General features: G+C 47.0%; 1 protein-coding gene and 1 long non-coding RNA gene across 2 annotated transcripts in view; one reads left to right on the forward strand and one right to left on the reverse strand.

Annotated features, from left to right (window-relative positions):
• LOC308610746 overlaps positions 1-13,438 on the forward strand; it is a 41,599-nt gene extending 28,161 nt beyond the window's left edge. Inside the window, exons 8-11 of the long non-coding RNA XR_014014638.1 lie at positions 16-820; positions 1,567-1,683; positions 8,509-8,807; positions 11,899-13,438. This is a non-coding gene — a long non-coding RNA (uncharacterized lncRNA). The remainder of the gene's footprint in view (positions 1-15; positions 821-1,566; positions 1,684-8,508; positions 8,808-11,898) is intronic.
• LOC308610743 (protein FAM170A-like) lies at positions 2,011-4,763 on the reverse strand. The gene has a single exon (XM_081259766.1). The coding sequence runs from the start codon at positions 3,567-3,569 to the stop codon at positions 2,880-2,882; it is 690 nt and encodes a 229-aa protein (XP_081115892.1). The 5' UTR covers positions 3,570-4,763; the 3' UTR covers positions 2,011-2,879.
• Positions 13,439-13,830: the final 392 nt, after the last annotated feature.

A 13,830-nucleotide genomic window follows, 5' to 3' on the forward strand; every position in this document is an offset into this window, starting at 1 on the left:
TGCATTTTTATTTAGTAAATCTGACAGCCCTACTGATGATCCACAATGGAGGCAGTTGAGGAGCGGTACATGCTGGCTCTCGGACAGTCAGGAATGGCTTCAGCAGATCCAGGTACAGTATGAAATTCTTTTTGGAGGTAGCTCAGAAGCCATGGCCAGCCCTTGACTGCAAGTACTGCCTCGGGTTTCCCTGAGGTGGGGTAAACCGTCCTCTTAATGGCCTTTTGGTAAGTCTGGAAGACCATATCCAAGGGGAGCCCCAAAGTCAGTTTCATCCTCACAACCATGTTTCCAATTCCTGGAATTGGCTGCATGTGACTCACAAGAGATAAGGAGGTTTGTGAAAATTGGGAGTGTCATAGCTTGAACCCTTTGTAGGTAAAGTTTTGGTGTTCTGAGAGTTTTAACAGGAGCAATGTGAAAGACTCCAGGTCCCCGGGTAGATAGAAATAATCCTGTTCTACTTCTGTGTATGGGACAAGTCTGTAGTAGCTCACAGAGCAAATATCTGGTCTTAGAAAGACTGATCCAAGCTTGGATGTTTCTGGTGACAAGGCAAGGTCGTGAGTTTGAAGTTCACCTTTTATGGTTGAGGAGACAATGAAGTTGTCAGAAGGGCAATCGTGGAGGAGACGTTGGCTTCATCCATTGTGCAGGCTTGTATATGTGGTTCTATGTAGATTGTGTTTCAAAGGTGGAGCTTGTTTACAATTACGAACACTCTCTGACGTGCTTTTTGGACCTTCATTCCCAGAGCAAGAGCAGTGCCGAGGCCCTAGAAATGCCATGGATACTCTGAGCTGTCAGTGGCATTTCCCAGGTACTGTTCCCTTGGTGCTGCTCCTTGAAATGTCCAAAGGGATTATCATCTGTTTTGTGGCCGGTCCTAGCATTGTGAAAGGAAGCTGCTGCACCGGGCTCAGAGGATTTCGGCTGTGGTGGGAGGAGGAGGAGGAGTACTACGACTATAAATTGTATCACACCATATCTATTACATCTTGAGAGTGGGCTTGGGGGGTTATGAAGGGGGACTTTTATTGTACTTTTATACATTGTCCCCTTGAAAATAATTCAATTTTTAAAAATTAGTTAATTTATTTTGGGCTGCATTGGGTCTTTGTTGCTGCTAGCGGGCGTTTTCTAGTTGCAGTGAGCGGGGGCTACTCTTGGCTGTGGTGCACGGGCTTCTCATTGCAGTGGCTTCTCTTGTTTGCGGAGCACGGGCCCTAGGCATGCAGGCTTCCGTAGTTGTGGCACGTGGGCTCAGTAGTTGTGACACACGGGCTCTAGAGCGCAGGCTCAGTAGTTGTGGCGCACGGGCTTAGTTACTCCGTGGCACGTGGGATCTTCCCAGAACAGGGCTCGAACCCATGTCCCCTGCATTCGCAGGCATATTCATAACCACCGCGCCAGCAGGGAAGCCCAATGATTCAGTTTTTTATAAAGAGAATATTCCTAATATTCTTCCAAAAGTTTAAAAATACATAGTTGGATAACACTATGAAAAATTAACTGACACTTTTTTTATTATTTCTCTTTGCTCCCTGGATTTTTTTCCCCCTCCAGTCAGCTAGGCACTCTGAGTTCACTGCATTAGGAAGGTAAAGACTCAGCAGAAATGAGGGAGAAAAAAAGAAAATCCTCAGCTTTGGAATGTTCAAAACAGAGGCCACAGTAGAACAGGTGAGAATTCTGTGCACAAAAAATAAATCTCGTCTCAAATGTAACAAAGTATTCTTTGCACTGGGAGGCAGGAGAGGGAGGGAGGGAAGGACTGAAGGAGAGAGATCAGTGTGGCCAGGGACATGGAGACTGTGCTTGAGGACGATAGGCCCAGGAAGAGAATCAGAATCTGGGGAAGATTCAGCCTGCACGCGATCATTGCCTCCAGCCAGCACCCTCATCTCAGACCTCGGGAAATTCAGAGAGAGAGTGGGAGTAGGTCAGGAGGGCCACGGGCATAGTCTGTGTGGCAGGGGTTGTGGCCATTCCCTATTTGTGACGAGTCCCCAGCAATTTGCAGGCCTCTTCTAGAAAATGCTGGCGGACGTCTCTAGTGCTTATGTGAAAGCTTGTTCACAAACCTTGAAAGATACAGATGTAGATGACAGATTAGATAGAAAAATGTAATTAACTAAAACCTCCAGGAAAGGTTTGGAAAATGCCCTTTATTGCATAGGATGTTCATATTGTCATATGATGTTAGACTGAGTGCCGGTCCCTTCATCCTCCTTCAGACCACGGCGTTCTGTCTGCTACTATCCCGAGGGTCCTTTCTTCTCCCTGGAAGGGATAAAACAAATGAGGTAGAACAGGAAGAGACAAGAAGCACTCCAAGCTCTGCTGGTCAGGGTTACCCTCCAGCGTTGCCTTAATGCTCAGAGCCACACATACCACAGTGAGCTTGGCTCCAGATCAACTACCACGCAACGAAGGTTCTGGAACACTTCCATATCTCGGGGAACCTCATTTCCACGTGACTCTCTTTCATATTCCCCTTTGTCACAGAAGGCTAGGTACAGTGGTCCAGGTGAGATCTCAGCTCAGGCCCAAGGCTCTCAGACCTCAAAGTTCCGGTCCTGCAAGGGCCCCTGTCCTCTCTTCAGACCACTCCTGGCTCTCTCTGCCGACAAGGAGCTGCTGGTGGTACGTCCTCTAAGAGTTGAGGCCCATCGTGCAGACCCTGAGAAAATTCCTAGGAAAAGGCTCCACCTTCTTGTCGAAGTCAACAGAGCTCAATTCCTTTGGAAGTGCTGGGTGTGTCCCAAGTTGATGCAACTGCAGAGCCATTAGGTAAACCAGCACATGTGTGCGGCCCCTTCCCTTAGACTCCTCTGGGCCCTCGTGACATAGGCTCAGAAGAGTGCCAGCCTCAAGCCTTACCTCTTCCAAGGCCACACCGTCTCCAGGATCTTCTGTCCCATGAATCTCAGTTGCTGTGTGGAACTCAAAAGAGAGAAAAGACCCTGCCTCCGGGGTCTCTTCGGGCTGGGGCCTTCTAGCTTCTCTTCCTCGTCCTCGTCGTCCTGCTCGTCCTGCTCGTCCTGCTCGTCCTCCTCGTCCTCCTCGTCCTCAGAGGTGGTCTCGGATTCCACATTGCCCTCCTCCTCAGGGGTGCTCTCGAATTCCACATTGCCCATCCACTGGGCGATGTTGAGATGAAAGACACGGCAGCTGAAGCCCTCCAGGATGCCGAACTTCACGTGCTGCTGGAGGATCTCCAAGGTGGGCAAGACCCGGCAGCAGGCCATGCACCTGAAGCCGGTCTCCATGGTCACCATCCAGTCCGGTGTCTTGGCCCTGGGTGTCTCCTGGACGGCAGGTGGCCCTGATGGGCTGCCTGGCTCTGCCCTTTCCTCATACTCTTTCTCCTCCCCAGTGGGCTCACTGTCAGACAGGAGGCTTTCGGTGGACACATCAGAGGGGTAAGTGCCTACTGTGCACGCATCCTCAGGAAGGGTCACTTCTTCTATCGTCAGCTGCTTTTCAGGCAACTCCAAGGGTTTCTTTGTCTTCCAGGAGACAGCTACACCCTTGTTCACTTGTACCTGCATGTAGTATATTTTCATGCCCCTTTCCTCTTTGTCTGGGTGCAGATCGTTCTTACAGGGTGAAGAGGGTGAGGAGGAGACACAGTGTGATGGGGGAGCAGTCTCCCCTGTTTCCTGAACCTGGGCTAGGGGTGCTTTAGGCTGGGCAGTTTCTCGATGTGATCTCCGGATTCCTGAAAAAGGAAATTAAAAACATCATAACATGCATGGGCCGTGCCAGAAGCTGAGGGAGCAGGTGTGGTAGACGAGAGAGGGACATTTGCATGACGTAGCTATGTCGTGAGCTTGGTGTCTGTTGGCCGTAGGACGGAGCGGTGTATCTGGTGTCATCTGTGGGCTTTTCATGTGCGTGTGGGGGGTTACTGGAGCGGTGTCTGTATACAGGGGTGTGCAGTATGGTGGTGAGGGCTGTGGTAACTGAGAGATGCGGGTGGATGCGTGTACGACGAGGAGTGTGAGTTTGGGAATATCGGTGGTGCATTACTTGTGGAATGGGGCTGTGGTGCTTGGGGTTTCTGTGTGCACTGAGAAGGTATGTGCCTGGAGGGCGGATGTATGTGTGAGCTGTGTGGACCTGAGCTGGATGGTGCTGCTCTCAGGCTGGAGATCTATGATGTAGAACTCTGTCCTTCTCTGGAAGCCAAGGCAAAGACAAAGCCTACATTTTCCTCTGAAGATGCTTAATCTGGTCCCTCTTCCCTCCACCTCAAGCCCAGACCTTTCCGGCCCCTGCTCCTTGACTTCCCCACCATGGTAGTACCAGGATTCACACACCCCCGCCCCAGACTCAGCTGGGATCCACGCCCTCGTAACAGCTCAGCCATCCTGCCCAGGCTCCTCCACAGAGCCCTCATCACCTCTGATGACCCTGGGTTTCCTCTCAGCCTCCCTGGGATCTGTGTGCCTCCTGCCTCACAGCCAAACACCCCCTCACCTGAGGAGCCCCGCGCCCTTACCAGCGTAGATGAGCTTGCGCGGAGAAGAAGCACAGGAGAAGTATGTAGAGGCAGAGGAGACCTCCCCTGCCCCTGGGCTGCAGCCTTGGGCCACCACAGTGGATCCAAGCTGAGGGGGATCCTCTTGTGACTTGGAGATTCCTGAGGGAGGAATGAAAGGCTCAGGGTGGGTTCATCAGTCCTCTCTGTCCACAAATATTTACCGAGTGTCTGGCACGTGTCAGGTGCAGTGAATACACACAGTTGAGATGGGGTTCCCAGTGGATACTCCAGTGTTTGATTCAAATCAGTACTTACTCTGTCACTGTCTTGTTGGTAATGTAGGCCTCGGTGGTGACTGAGTATGTGGGAAGAGTGAGTGATGTGTATCAGTTAAGTCTGTGGTAAGTGTGGGGTTGGCATGGGGAGCACGGTGGAGATGTGTCTTATCTGTGTCTGTGGCCTTTGTGTGCATGGTTTCTGTTCACAAGTCGGGAATTCTGGGACATGTAACTTTTCCTCATTACATGGTGTGGCTTGTATTTATGGTGTGTGTTCATTCATTGATTCACCAAGATTCAGTAAGCAGCTACTTCTGTGTATCCGGCACTCTTCCATTGTTGTAGTCTCTGGTAACGCTGCGCATTCTAGTAGGGGAAGACACACACTAAACAAAACTACAATAAATATATGATACCTGAGCTGGTGGCAAGTATATAAGGGTTGCCAGACTTAGCGAAGAAAAATACAGGGCACCCAGTTAAATTTCAGTTTCAGATAAACCCAGAATAATTTTCCAGTGTAAGTATTCCCATGCAGTATTTGGTCTTACTTTTAGTGTAAGTATGGCCCGTACAATATTGGGGACATACTGATACTGAAAAATTACTTGTTGTTTATCTGGAATTCAAATTGAACTGGCTAGCCCATATTTTATCTGGCAACCCTGACATGGGTTAGTGAGACTGTGGTTTACTGTGGTTTGTACAAAGCGGGTCTGGCATTACTCAAGAATGTGTTACAAGTGTGGTGTGTATGACACGTGACTGGTTCTTATAGAGGTATTTAGCGATGGCTGAAGTTAGCTGTGTTTGTGCGAGAGTTGAGGAGATACATATATATATAGTGTGTGTGTGTGTGTGTGTGTGTGTGTCCTATATATATAGTGTGTGTGTCTATATACATATCTCATCTCCAGCGTTTGGTGTTGGAGGAGAGGATTGTGATACAGGTGGGTTGTATGAGAACGTAGTACAGGAGGGATGCGTGTATATACCTCCATGTGCTGTGTGTGGTTTAATACGGAAGTTATATGTGGGGTGTGTGATACTTTTGCTGTATCAGAGTGTCCATGGGTGTATGAGTTACTGTCTCATAAAACACCCCTACCAAGAGTTCTCTATACACTCTTACATACACCGAGTGTCAGCCAGGTCCAGGCAGGGTGTCAAGAACTGTACCACGCAGAGTTTATATCTGATAAGCACTCTACCCCCATTCATCCTGCTCTTCTCAGCACTACCCCCTCCGCCCACCCCCACCCCCCCACAGGAACATAGAGAAAAATATTCTGAATGGTCAGGGGCAGTCATTGCCTTCCCTAGCCTGTCCCAGCCACTGCCTGAAAATCTGCCTGCTGTCTAGAGCTCCATTCCCAGGGCCCATCCTACAGTCTCCAGGGCCCTGGGCCTGGTAGGAGCTACTGGGCTCTAATCTGGGGCAGAGACCTCTAGCTGGAGCTCTGGGGTGACCACCCCCTCCCAGGGCAAGGTACTCGCCTACACCTACATTTAATGCACGCAGGCACCACGTGGCCCGTGGCTCTCAGAGCTCCCCGCAGGACCCTGAGGACATTTCTCACCCTCGCCCACGCGGTCTCAGTCTCTGGAAAGCCCTTCCCTTCCCTCGGTCTCCTTTGGGAGATTCTTCCTGTTGAAGGAATAAAACCTCCTTGCTTTCAATATGACACCATCCCTAGGCAAACAATCGTCTTTCGAAGTGCATTCCACTTGTCAAGATATTTTTCAACAGGGCCTTCAGCTCATGGGGCTTCTCTTTCCAGTTGGTAAAAGAGGCCAAGCAACTCATGGGTCTCTCTCAGCATCCTTGCATCCTTCACATCCCCCACCTCATGACCCCAGGGAAAGATCCAAGAGAATAAGAGAGAAATCGGGGACTGAGAAAAGCTGCACCTCTAGGTCTGTGCAAGCAGGATGCAGCCTGCTGTGAGTCCGACAAAGCTCCAGGCCCGGCAGCCCCAGGAGAGAGTCCTCAGACCAGCGGAGCTGACCTCCCATCTCCCAGGGGGCATCTGGCCGTTCTGTGCCGTCTCACACCACAGGGAGCCTCCGGATGGCTACGGCAGCATCAGTGAGACAAGGTCTCTCGCTCCCTGCTTCACAGGTGACACGTTCTCAGTCCCCCTCTTCCTAGAGAAGGTTCAGTTTGGCAGAAACCCATGTGCCCCAGACAAGTTGCCCCCCACATACCTCCTCCCTTCTGGGCAGTTTGCTGGGACTCTTCATTTTCCAGGCGTTTCCTCTTTTGTTGCCGTTCCATCGTACCAACTAGAAGTCTCCCTTAGAAGATGCCTCAAGAGACGTCCAACTCCTCCTCTCCCCTACAGGTTGGCCCTTGTTGGCTCTTGGGCAATCCGTTGAAATGATTCAATACAAATAAAAATAGTCAAGTCTCCTAAATGGCTGAAAAACTTGTACCACTTAGTGAACCAGCAGTGCTGCCTAGTGCTCACCAGGGCTGTTAAGTTTCCAAGGTTGCCAGGCGCACAGCAGGATTCTGTGACCTCAAGGATGACATCAGAGCATTCTGTGGACCTAGGTTCAGCACAGTCTCTGCAATAGCACAGGCCCCGTTTTCAAGAACAATTCCTTTTTCCCAGCCGAACCTTTCCCGTGAAAGGGAAAGGTTCATACCATATCCATTATAAATTGTATCATACCGTATCTATTATAAAATGAACATTTTGATGGGAGATCTTTTAATGTCTTTTATATAGAGATTTAATATGAATATTTTAAATGGTCTCCAGTTTCCCTGTGGATTATTGACATTTTAAACTCTGCACTTCAGTTTTCCCTCAATCCCTGTAATTTTGTCACGGTTATTTCTGTACTTAAAGAGGAGTAACAATATAATTGATTTCTTCATTTTTTTCCCATCTCTTTCCAAGGTACTGGATTTGATTGTGTCTTACGAATGAGTGAAAAATGCTAGTCCTTGAGTCAGGACATTGGGCCCTTTACCAAGTAACTCAACCTGTCTGGGCTTCAGCTTCTGTATGTGCGAGCAAGAGGCTTGGCCTAGCTGACTTTTCAAATGCTGTGTTTCTTTGATTCACTCTCACGTACTGATCTGCTACTTAAGAAGAGGGTCTCTTCTCATAAAGTGAGAACAGTCGTTTTCTAATCCTTGGGTTGGGTGGAGTTTTTAGTGGTCGTACTCAGTTTGTTAGTTATATTTACTTTTACGTATGCTTAGCTCTAAATTTAATTTATATGGCTCTTGTGACTATTTTTAGATCTTCTTTTTTTCTTATTTTCTTTTACAGTTTCTAATTTGTTATCGCCAGTGTAGAGGAGCCTGATTGATTTTTAAACTGTATTGATCTTGTATGTGTGTGCTTTGTTGAACCGTCTTCTTCGTTCCTGCTAGTTTATCTGTGGGTTCTTTTGGGTCTCCTAGATAAATGAGCATATTAAATGTAAATAATGTGTTCTTTAGATAAAGTTTATTTTCTTGCATCTCTCTATATAAAAGCAATATGTTGAATTGATTTAAATATTTAAATACTTACATACCTGTTATCACAATCTAACCTTCTTTATCTTCTCTTATTTTCTTCCAATCAATATTATGTTTTCAAGATTTATCCACGTGAATCCATATAGATCTAGGTCTTTGATTTTTGACCGTTTGGTATTATTTCATCACATGCGTATAGCATCATTTATTTTCCATTCAAGCATTATTGGACAATTGGATTGTTTCCCTCCCTTCTCTAGAACAAACAACGTTTCCTAGAATATCCCTGAAGATGTCTGACAGTCGAGAAGGGCCAGGCTGCCCGAAGGATTGCTACTTGCTTTTAGCCACGTTCCAACAGGCCATCTCCAGCCAGCAATTTGAAGCACAGCTGAAATGAAAACTCCCCCAAATGTGGAGGTCGTAGGAGCTTCCTAGAAGGTGGGAGGTTCATGATAGGCATCCTGCTGGGATCCCAGGGGAGTCTGAGCTGGCCTGAACCTCATCTTCCTCCTCCACCTCTCAAGAGAAATGTGGAGGAAAGAAGACTTCAAAACCTGTGAGTAGGCAGAGGGAGAGAGATTGGGGGCCGAAGCTGCAACTGAGGTCTTGGAGTGGGCTGTGAGGACGCAGAGCCTCTAGAGAGCCAGGCTCTGCCTTCTGAGCACTTCTCCCCTAAGGCTGCTCGTCATTCAGGTGATACCAGCCATATAGAGCCGACTCGGCCCACACTGTCACAGAAAGCCTTACCAGAATCTCTTCTTCTTCATACACTCTTGTGTCTGTTACTTGGCTATTGCCTTTGGTGCTCCACTGATGTGAACCACAGTCGCCAGGGGATGGAGGACACTAGTGACCCATCTTGCTCTGTGGCCTCAGTCCACAGCTTGAGGGTAAGGGAAGAGGCCAAATGAAGGTCAAGAAGGAAAGATGGCGTTTGAAGAGAAGACCTGAGTTAAGGGTGTCTTCTCAAGGCTTGATGAATGAAATGTAGCTCCAGTACCTGAAGTCCTGCTTGTTCTCAAGGCTGACCACGGGGCTGGGTGGGCTGGGTGCACTCAGTGAAGGAACCGTATACACTTAGTATTTCCTTGCTTGCTCACACTTGCCCTCGTCTGATACACACTCTGCAAGACTGATCTTCCCCTGAAACAACTTTCCACCTGCCACTGTCATCTCGTGAACATTTGCTTCCCCTTCCTAGTGTCCCCCTAGAATGCCATTGCCGCCAATTCATAATTTGATAATCATGCTTCTTACCATAGTCTCAGCAACTTCTGATAAATTTTATTCACTTTATTCCATAGTCTTCACACATCAGTAATCTTCCTTAACTTCCTAGCTGCAGGTTAACCCATTCGGAATCATTTCTTTTTCTTTCTCTTCTTTGGCAAATCCCTTCTATCTTTTAAGGTCTTTTTCTTGTCTCTCTACCATCCTGCCTTCCTGAACTTCTTTTTTTTCCGTTTAAGTAACCTTTCAATCTCCTTCCCCAATTTCCTCATAAACATTGAGAGTTTATTCCTCACACGTTAGAGAGCGGTTTATGAATGGCCACGCATAATGGACTCAGAATGAGTTGGCACCCCCGAGGTACCTGTCTTGCTGGGGAGCCACAGGTGGAGGGCTGGCTGCTGGACACATGTTTGCATGGAGTCAGGCTGAGTGGCCTCAGGGTGTTTGCTCTGCACTTGTGTGTGTTTCTCCCTAGTTGGTTTCCTTGTCCAGCCACCTGTGACCTCCCTCCATCCAGCCCAGGGAATCCTTCTCATCACAGGGGTAGGACGTTTGTCTCGTTTTCCATCACATCCTTTCCCCAAAGTTTGGTTGTGAGTTGCTCCCATTCCAAAGACCTTTCCTCTTTGAAGAGAAGAGAGAAAATCTTTTCTCTCCTTTCCTCTCACTTCACTTCTGCTCTAGTATCTCCTCCGTCCAGAATGGCCCCCTGACTCAAATGGGTGTAGATCCGAAGATGGCAAGAAATGCCAGCAATTCTGAAGTAATAATACGGATGTATCAGGAACACTTGAAAACCTTTATCCCGCCACACTCAAAAAAATTGCACTTCCAGTGTATTCAGAGTCTCAGTGTAGAAACACAAATGATGTAGAAGTTGAATGACACTCAAGTTTTTCTTTCCTCCTTTCCTGATTTATTCTAATCCTCCAAGTTAACATGATTAACTATCTGTTATGTAACCTTTCAGACATTTTCTACACATGCACACTTTTCTTTTTCTCACATAAGAGTGTGAACTAGGTCACTTTCAACATGCTGTGATACTGTGATTCACTGTCTCCCACCGAGTCATCCACTGATAAAGTAATCTGTTTCATGGAGAAATATGTCCAATAGCTAATAGCCAATGTCTGTGGAGTGCTTGCTCTGTGTCGGTTTCTTGTAACTACTTTACAGATCTTTTGTACAAGGTACCCATGGACCAGGTACAATTATAACCCCCAAGTGACAGATAAGTGCAGATAAGTACAAATAAATACAGAGGCCAAGTGACTTGCCCAAGACACTGGAGCAAATCAAAATCCATGCCTCTGTAATCATTTTGCTCTATTGCCTCTGTCTGGGAGGCTTGATGATTTGGCAAGTAAAACCTTAAATATCATGTTCCATTTTTATATCTCTGACACAAGCGTGGGGCTGTGATACGGGGTAACTAACCTGACTACTTTTGAAAACCCTTATGCACCTGGATGAAAGTAAGCCAGGGACTGCAAGCTCTAGATTTAAGGTTTCCTAGCAACTTTTAAAAAGAGCTTCTTGAATGCAATTTGTGTAATGTCAAGTCTAGGATGTAGTCCAGATAGTAACAGAAAAATGGAGATATGTAGAAAAATAGTTCAAGTTGACAAGTATTGGGAGTGTAGTAGTTTTGGGGCCAGCATGTAGACCACAGGAGAACTTGCTGTTTCCATCCCAAAGGGAAGAGCCCTACGTTGCAACTGCCAAGGTCCCTGGGGCAGCAAGTGTGTTCACTGCTTAGTAAAGAAGCATCCTCAGTTTGATAGAATCATATGGGAGCCTTACATTTGGTTAGCCGTTCTACATTCTTGATGTAATGATATTTTCAGGGTGTGGGAGGGTATCAAGCTCTGAAAATACCCTTGGAGAGATTTGCTTATTAAGTTTGGCTTTTTCAATCTCCCTACTACTTCTTTACTAAGCACCAGGAGGTTTCCTTCACTTTTCAGAACCATGTTGTTTTTCCCTTGTCTAATGAACTTTGAAATACTTTTGGATGAGCTATTAAATTTGGGAAAAAATAAACATCTCTTTAAAACAAGGAAGATAATAACAATGACACGTAGAAAGAGCTCTAAAACAGAGAATATCCTCCATTATGGCTAATGACTGGGGGTGGAAAGTTCGTGCTCGCTGTCCAGGATGTAGAAATAAAAGCTGAGGAGGCGCTGAGGCATCTCCTGGATCTCTATAAGCCTCCATCATTTCTGATGAGTAGGGTTGACAGATAAAATATAGGCTGTTTAGTTAAATATGAATGTCAGAAAAACAACGAGTACATTTTGAAGATAAGTATGCCCCAAATAGTACATAGGATCTACTTATACTAAAAATAATGACTTATTATTCATGTGAAGTTCAAGTTTAACTGGGTATCCTGCATTTTTATTTAGTAAATCTGACAGCCCTACTGATGATCCACAATGGAGGCAGTTGAGGAGCGGTACATGCTGGCTCTCGGACAGTCAGGAATGGCTTCAGCAGATCCAGGTACAGTATGAAATTCTTTTTGGAGGTAGCTCAGAAGCCATGGCCAGCCCTTGACTGCAAGTACTGCCTCGGGTTTCCCTGAGGTGGGGTAAACCGTCCTCTTAATGGCCTTTTGGTAAGTCTGGAAGACCATATCCAAGGGGAGCCCCAAAGTCAGTTTCATCCTCACAACCATGTTTCCAATTCCTGGAATTGGCTGCATGTGACTCACAAGAGATAAGGAGGTTTGTGAAAATTGGGAGTGTCATAGCTTGAACCCTTTGTAGGTAAAGTTTTGGTGTTCTGAGAGTTTTAACAGGAGCAATGTGAAAGACTCCAGGTCCCCGGGTAGATAGAAATAATCCTGTTCTACTTCTGTGTATGGGACAAGTCTGTAGTAGCTCACAGAGCAAATATCTGGTCTTAGAAAGACTGATCCAAGCTTGGATGTTTCTGGTGACAAGGCAAGGTCGTGAGTTTGAAGTTCACCTTTTATGGTTGAGGAGACAATGAAGTTGTCAGAAGGGCAATCGTGGAGGAGACGTTGGCTTCATCCATTGTGCAGGCTTGTATATGTGGTTCTATGTAGATTGTGTTTCAAAGGTGGAGCTTGTTTACAATTACGAACACTCTCTGACGTGCTTTTTGGACCTTCATTCCCAGAGCAAGAGCAGTGCCGAGGCCCTAGAAATGCCATGGATACTCTGAGCTGTCAGTGGCATTTCCCAGGTACTGTTCCCTTGGTGCTGCTCCTTGAAATGTCCAAAGGGATTATCATCTGTTTTGTGGCCGGTCCTAGCATTGTGAAAGGAAGCTGCTGCACCGGGCTCAGAGGATTTCGGCTGTGGTGGGAGGAGGAGGAGGAGTACTACGACTATAAATTGTATCACACCATATCTATTACATCTTGAGAGTGGGCTTGGGGGGTTATGAAGGGGGACTTTTATTGTACTTTTATACATTGTCCCCTTGAAAATAATTCAATTTTTAAAAATTAGTTAATTTATTTTGGGCTGCATTGGGTCTTTGTTGCTGCTAGCGGGCGTTTTCTAGTTGCAGTGAGCGGGGGCTACTCTTGGCTGTGGTGCACGGGCTTCTCATTGCAGTGGCTTCTCTTGTTTGCGGAGCACGGGCCCTAGGCATGCAGGCTTCCGTAGTTGTGGCACGTGGGCTCAGTAGTTGTGACACACGGGCTCTAGAGCGCAGGCTCAGTAGTTGTGGCGCACGGGCTTAGTTACTCCGTGGCACGTGGGATCTTCCCAGAACAGGGCTCGAACCCATGTCCCCTGCATTCGCAGGCATATTCATAACCACCGCGCCAGCAGGGAAGCCCAATGATTCAGTTTTTTATAAAGAGAATATTCCTAATATTCTTCCAAAAGTTTAAAAATACATAGTTGGATAACACTATGAAAAATTAACTGACACTTTTTTTATTATTTCTCTTTGCTCCCTGGATTTTTTTCCCCCTCCAGTCAGCTAGGCACTCTGAGTTCACTGCATTAGGAAGGTAAAGACTCAGCAGAAATGAGGGAGAAAAAAAGAAAATCCTCAGCTTTGGAATGTTCAAAACAGAGGCCACAGTAGAACAGGTGAGAATTCTGTGCACAAAAAATAAATCTCGTCTCAAATGTAACAAAGTATTCTTTGCACTGGGAGGCAGGAGAGGGAGGGAGGGAAGGACTGAAGGAGAGAGATCAGTGTGGCCAGGGACATGGAGACTGTGCTTGAGGACGATAGGCCCAGGAAGAGAATCAGAATCTGGGGAAGATTCAGCCTGCACGCGATCATTGCCTCCAGCCAGCACCCTCATCTCAGACCTCGGGAAATTCAGAGAGAGAGTGGGAGTAGGTCAG

The sequence above is a fragment of the Mesoplodon bidens genome (assembly GCF_964165515.1).
Source record: "Mesoplodon bidens genome assembly, contig: HAP1_SCAFFOLD_1377, whole genome shotgun sequence".
NCBI classification, from domain to species: domain Eukaryota; kingdom Metazoa; phylum Chordata; class Mammalia; order Artiodactyla; family Ziphiidae; genus Mesoplodon; species Mesoplodon bidens.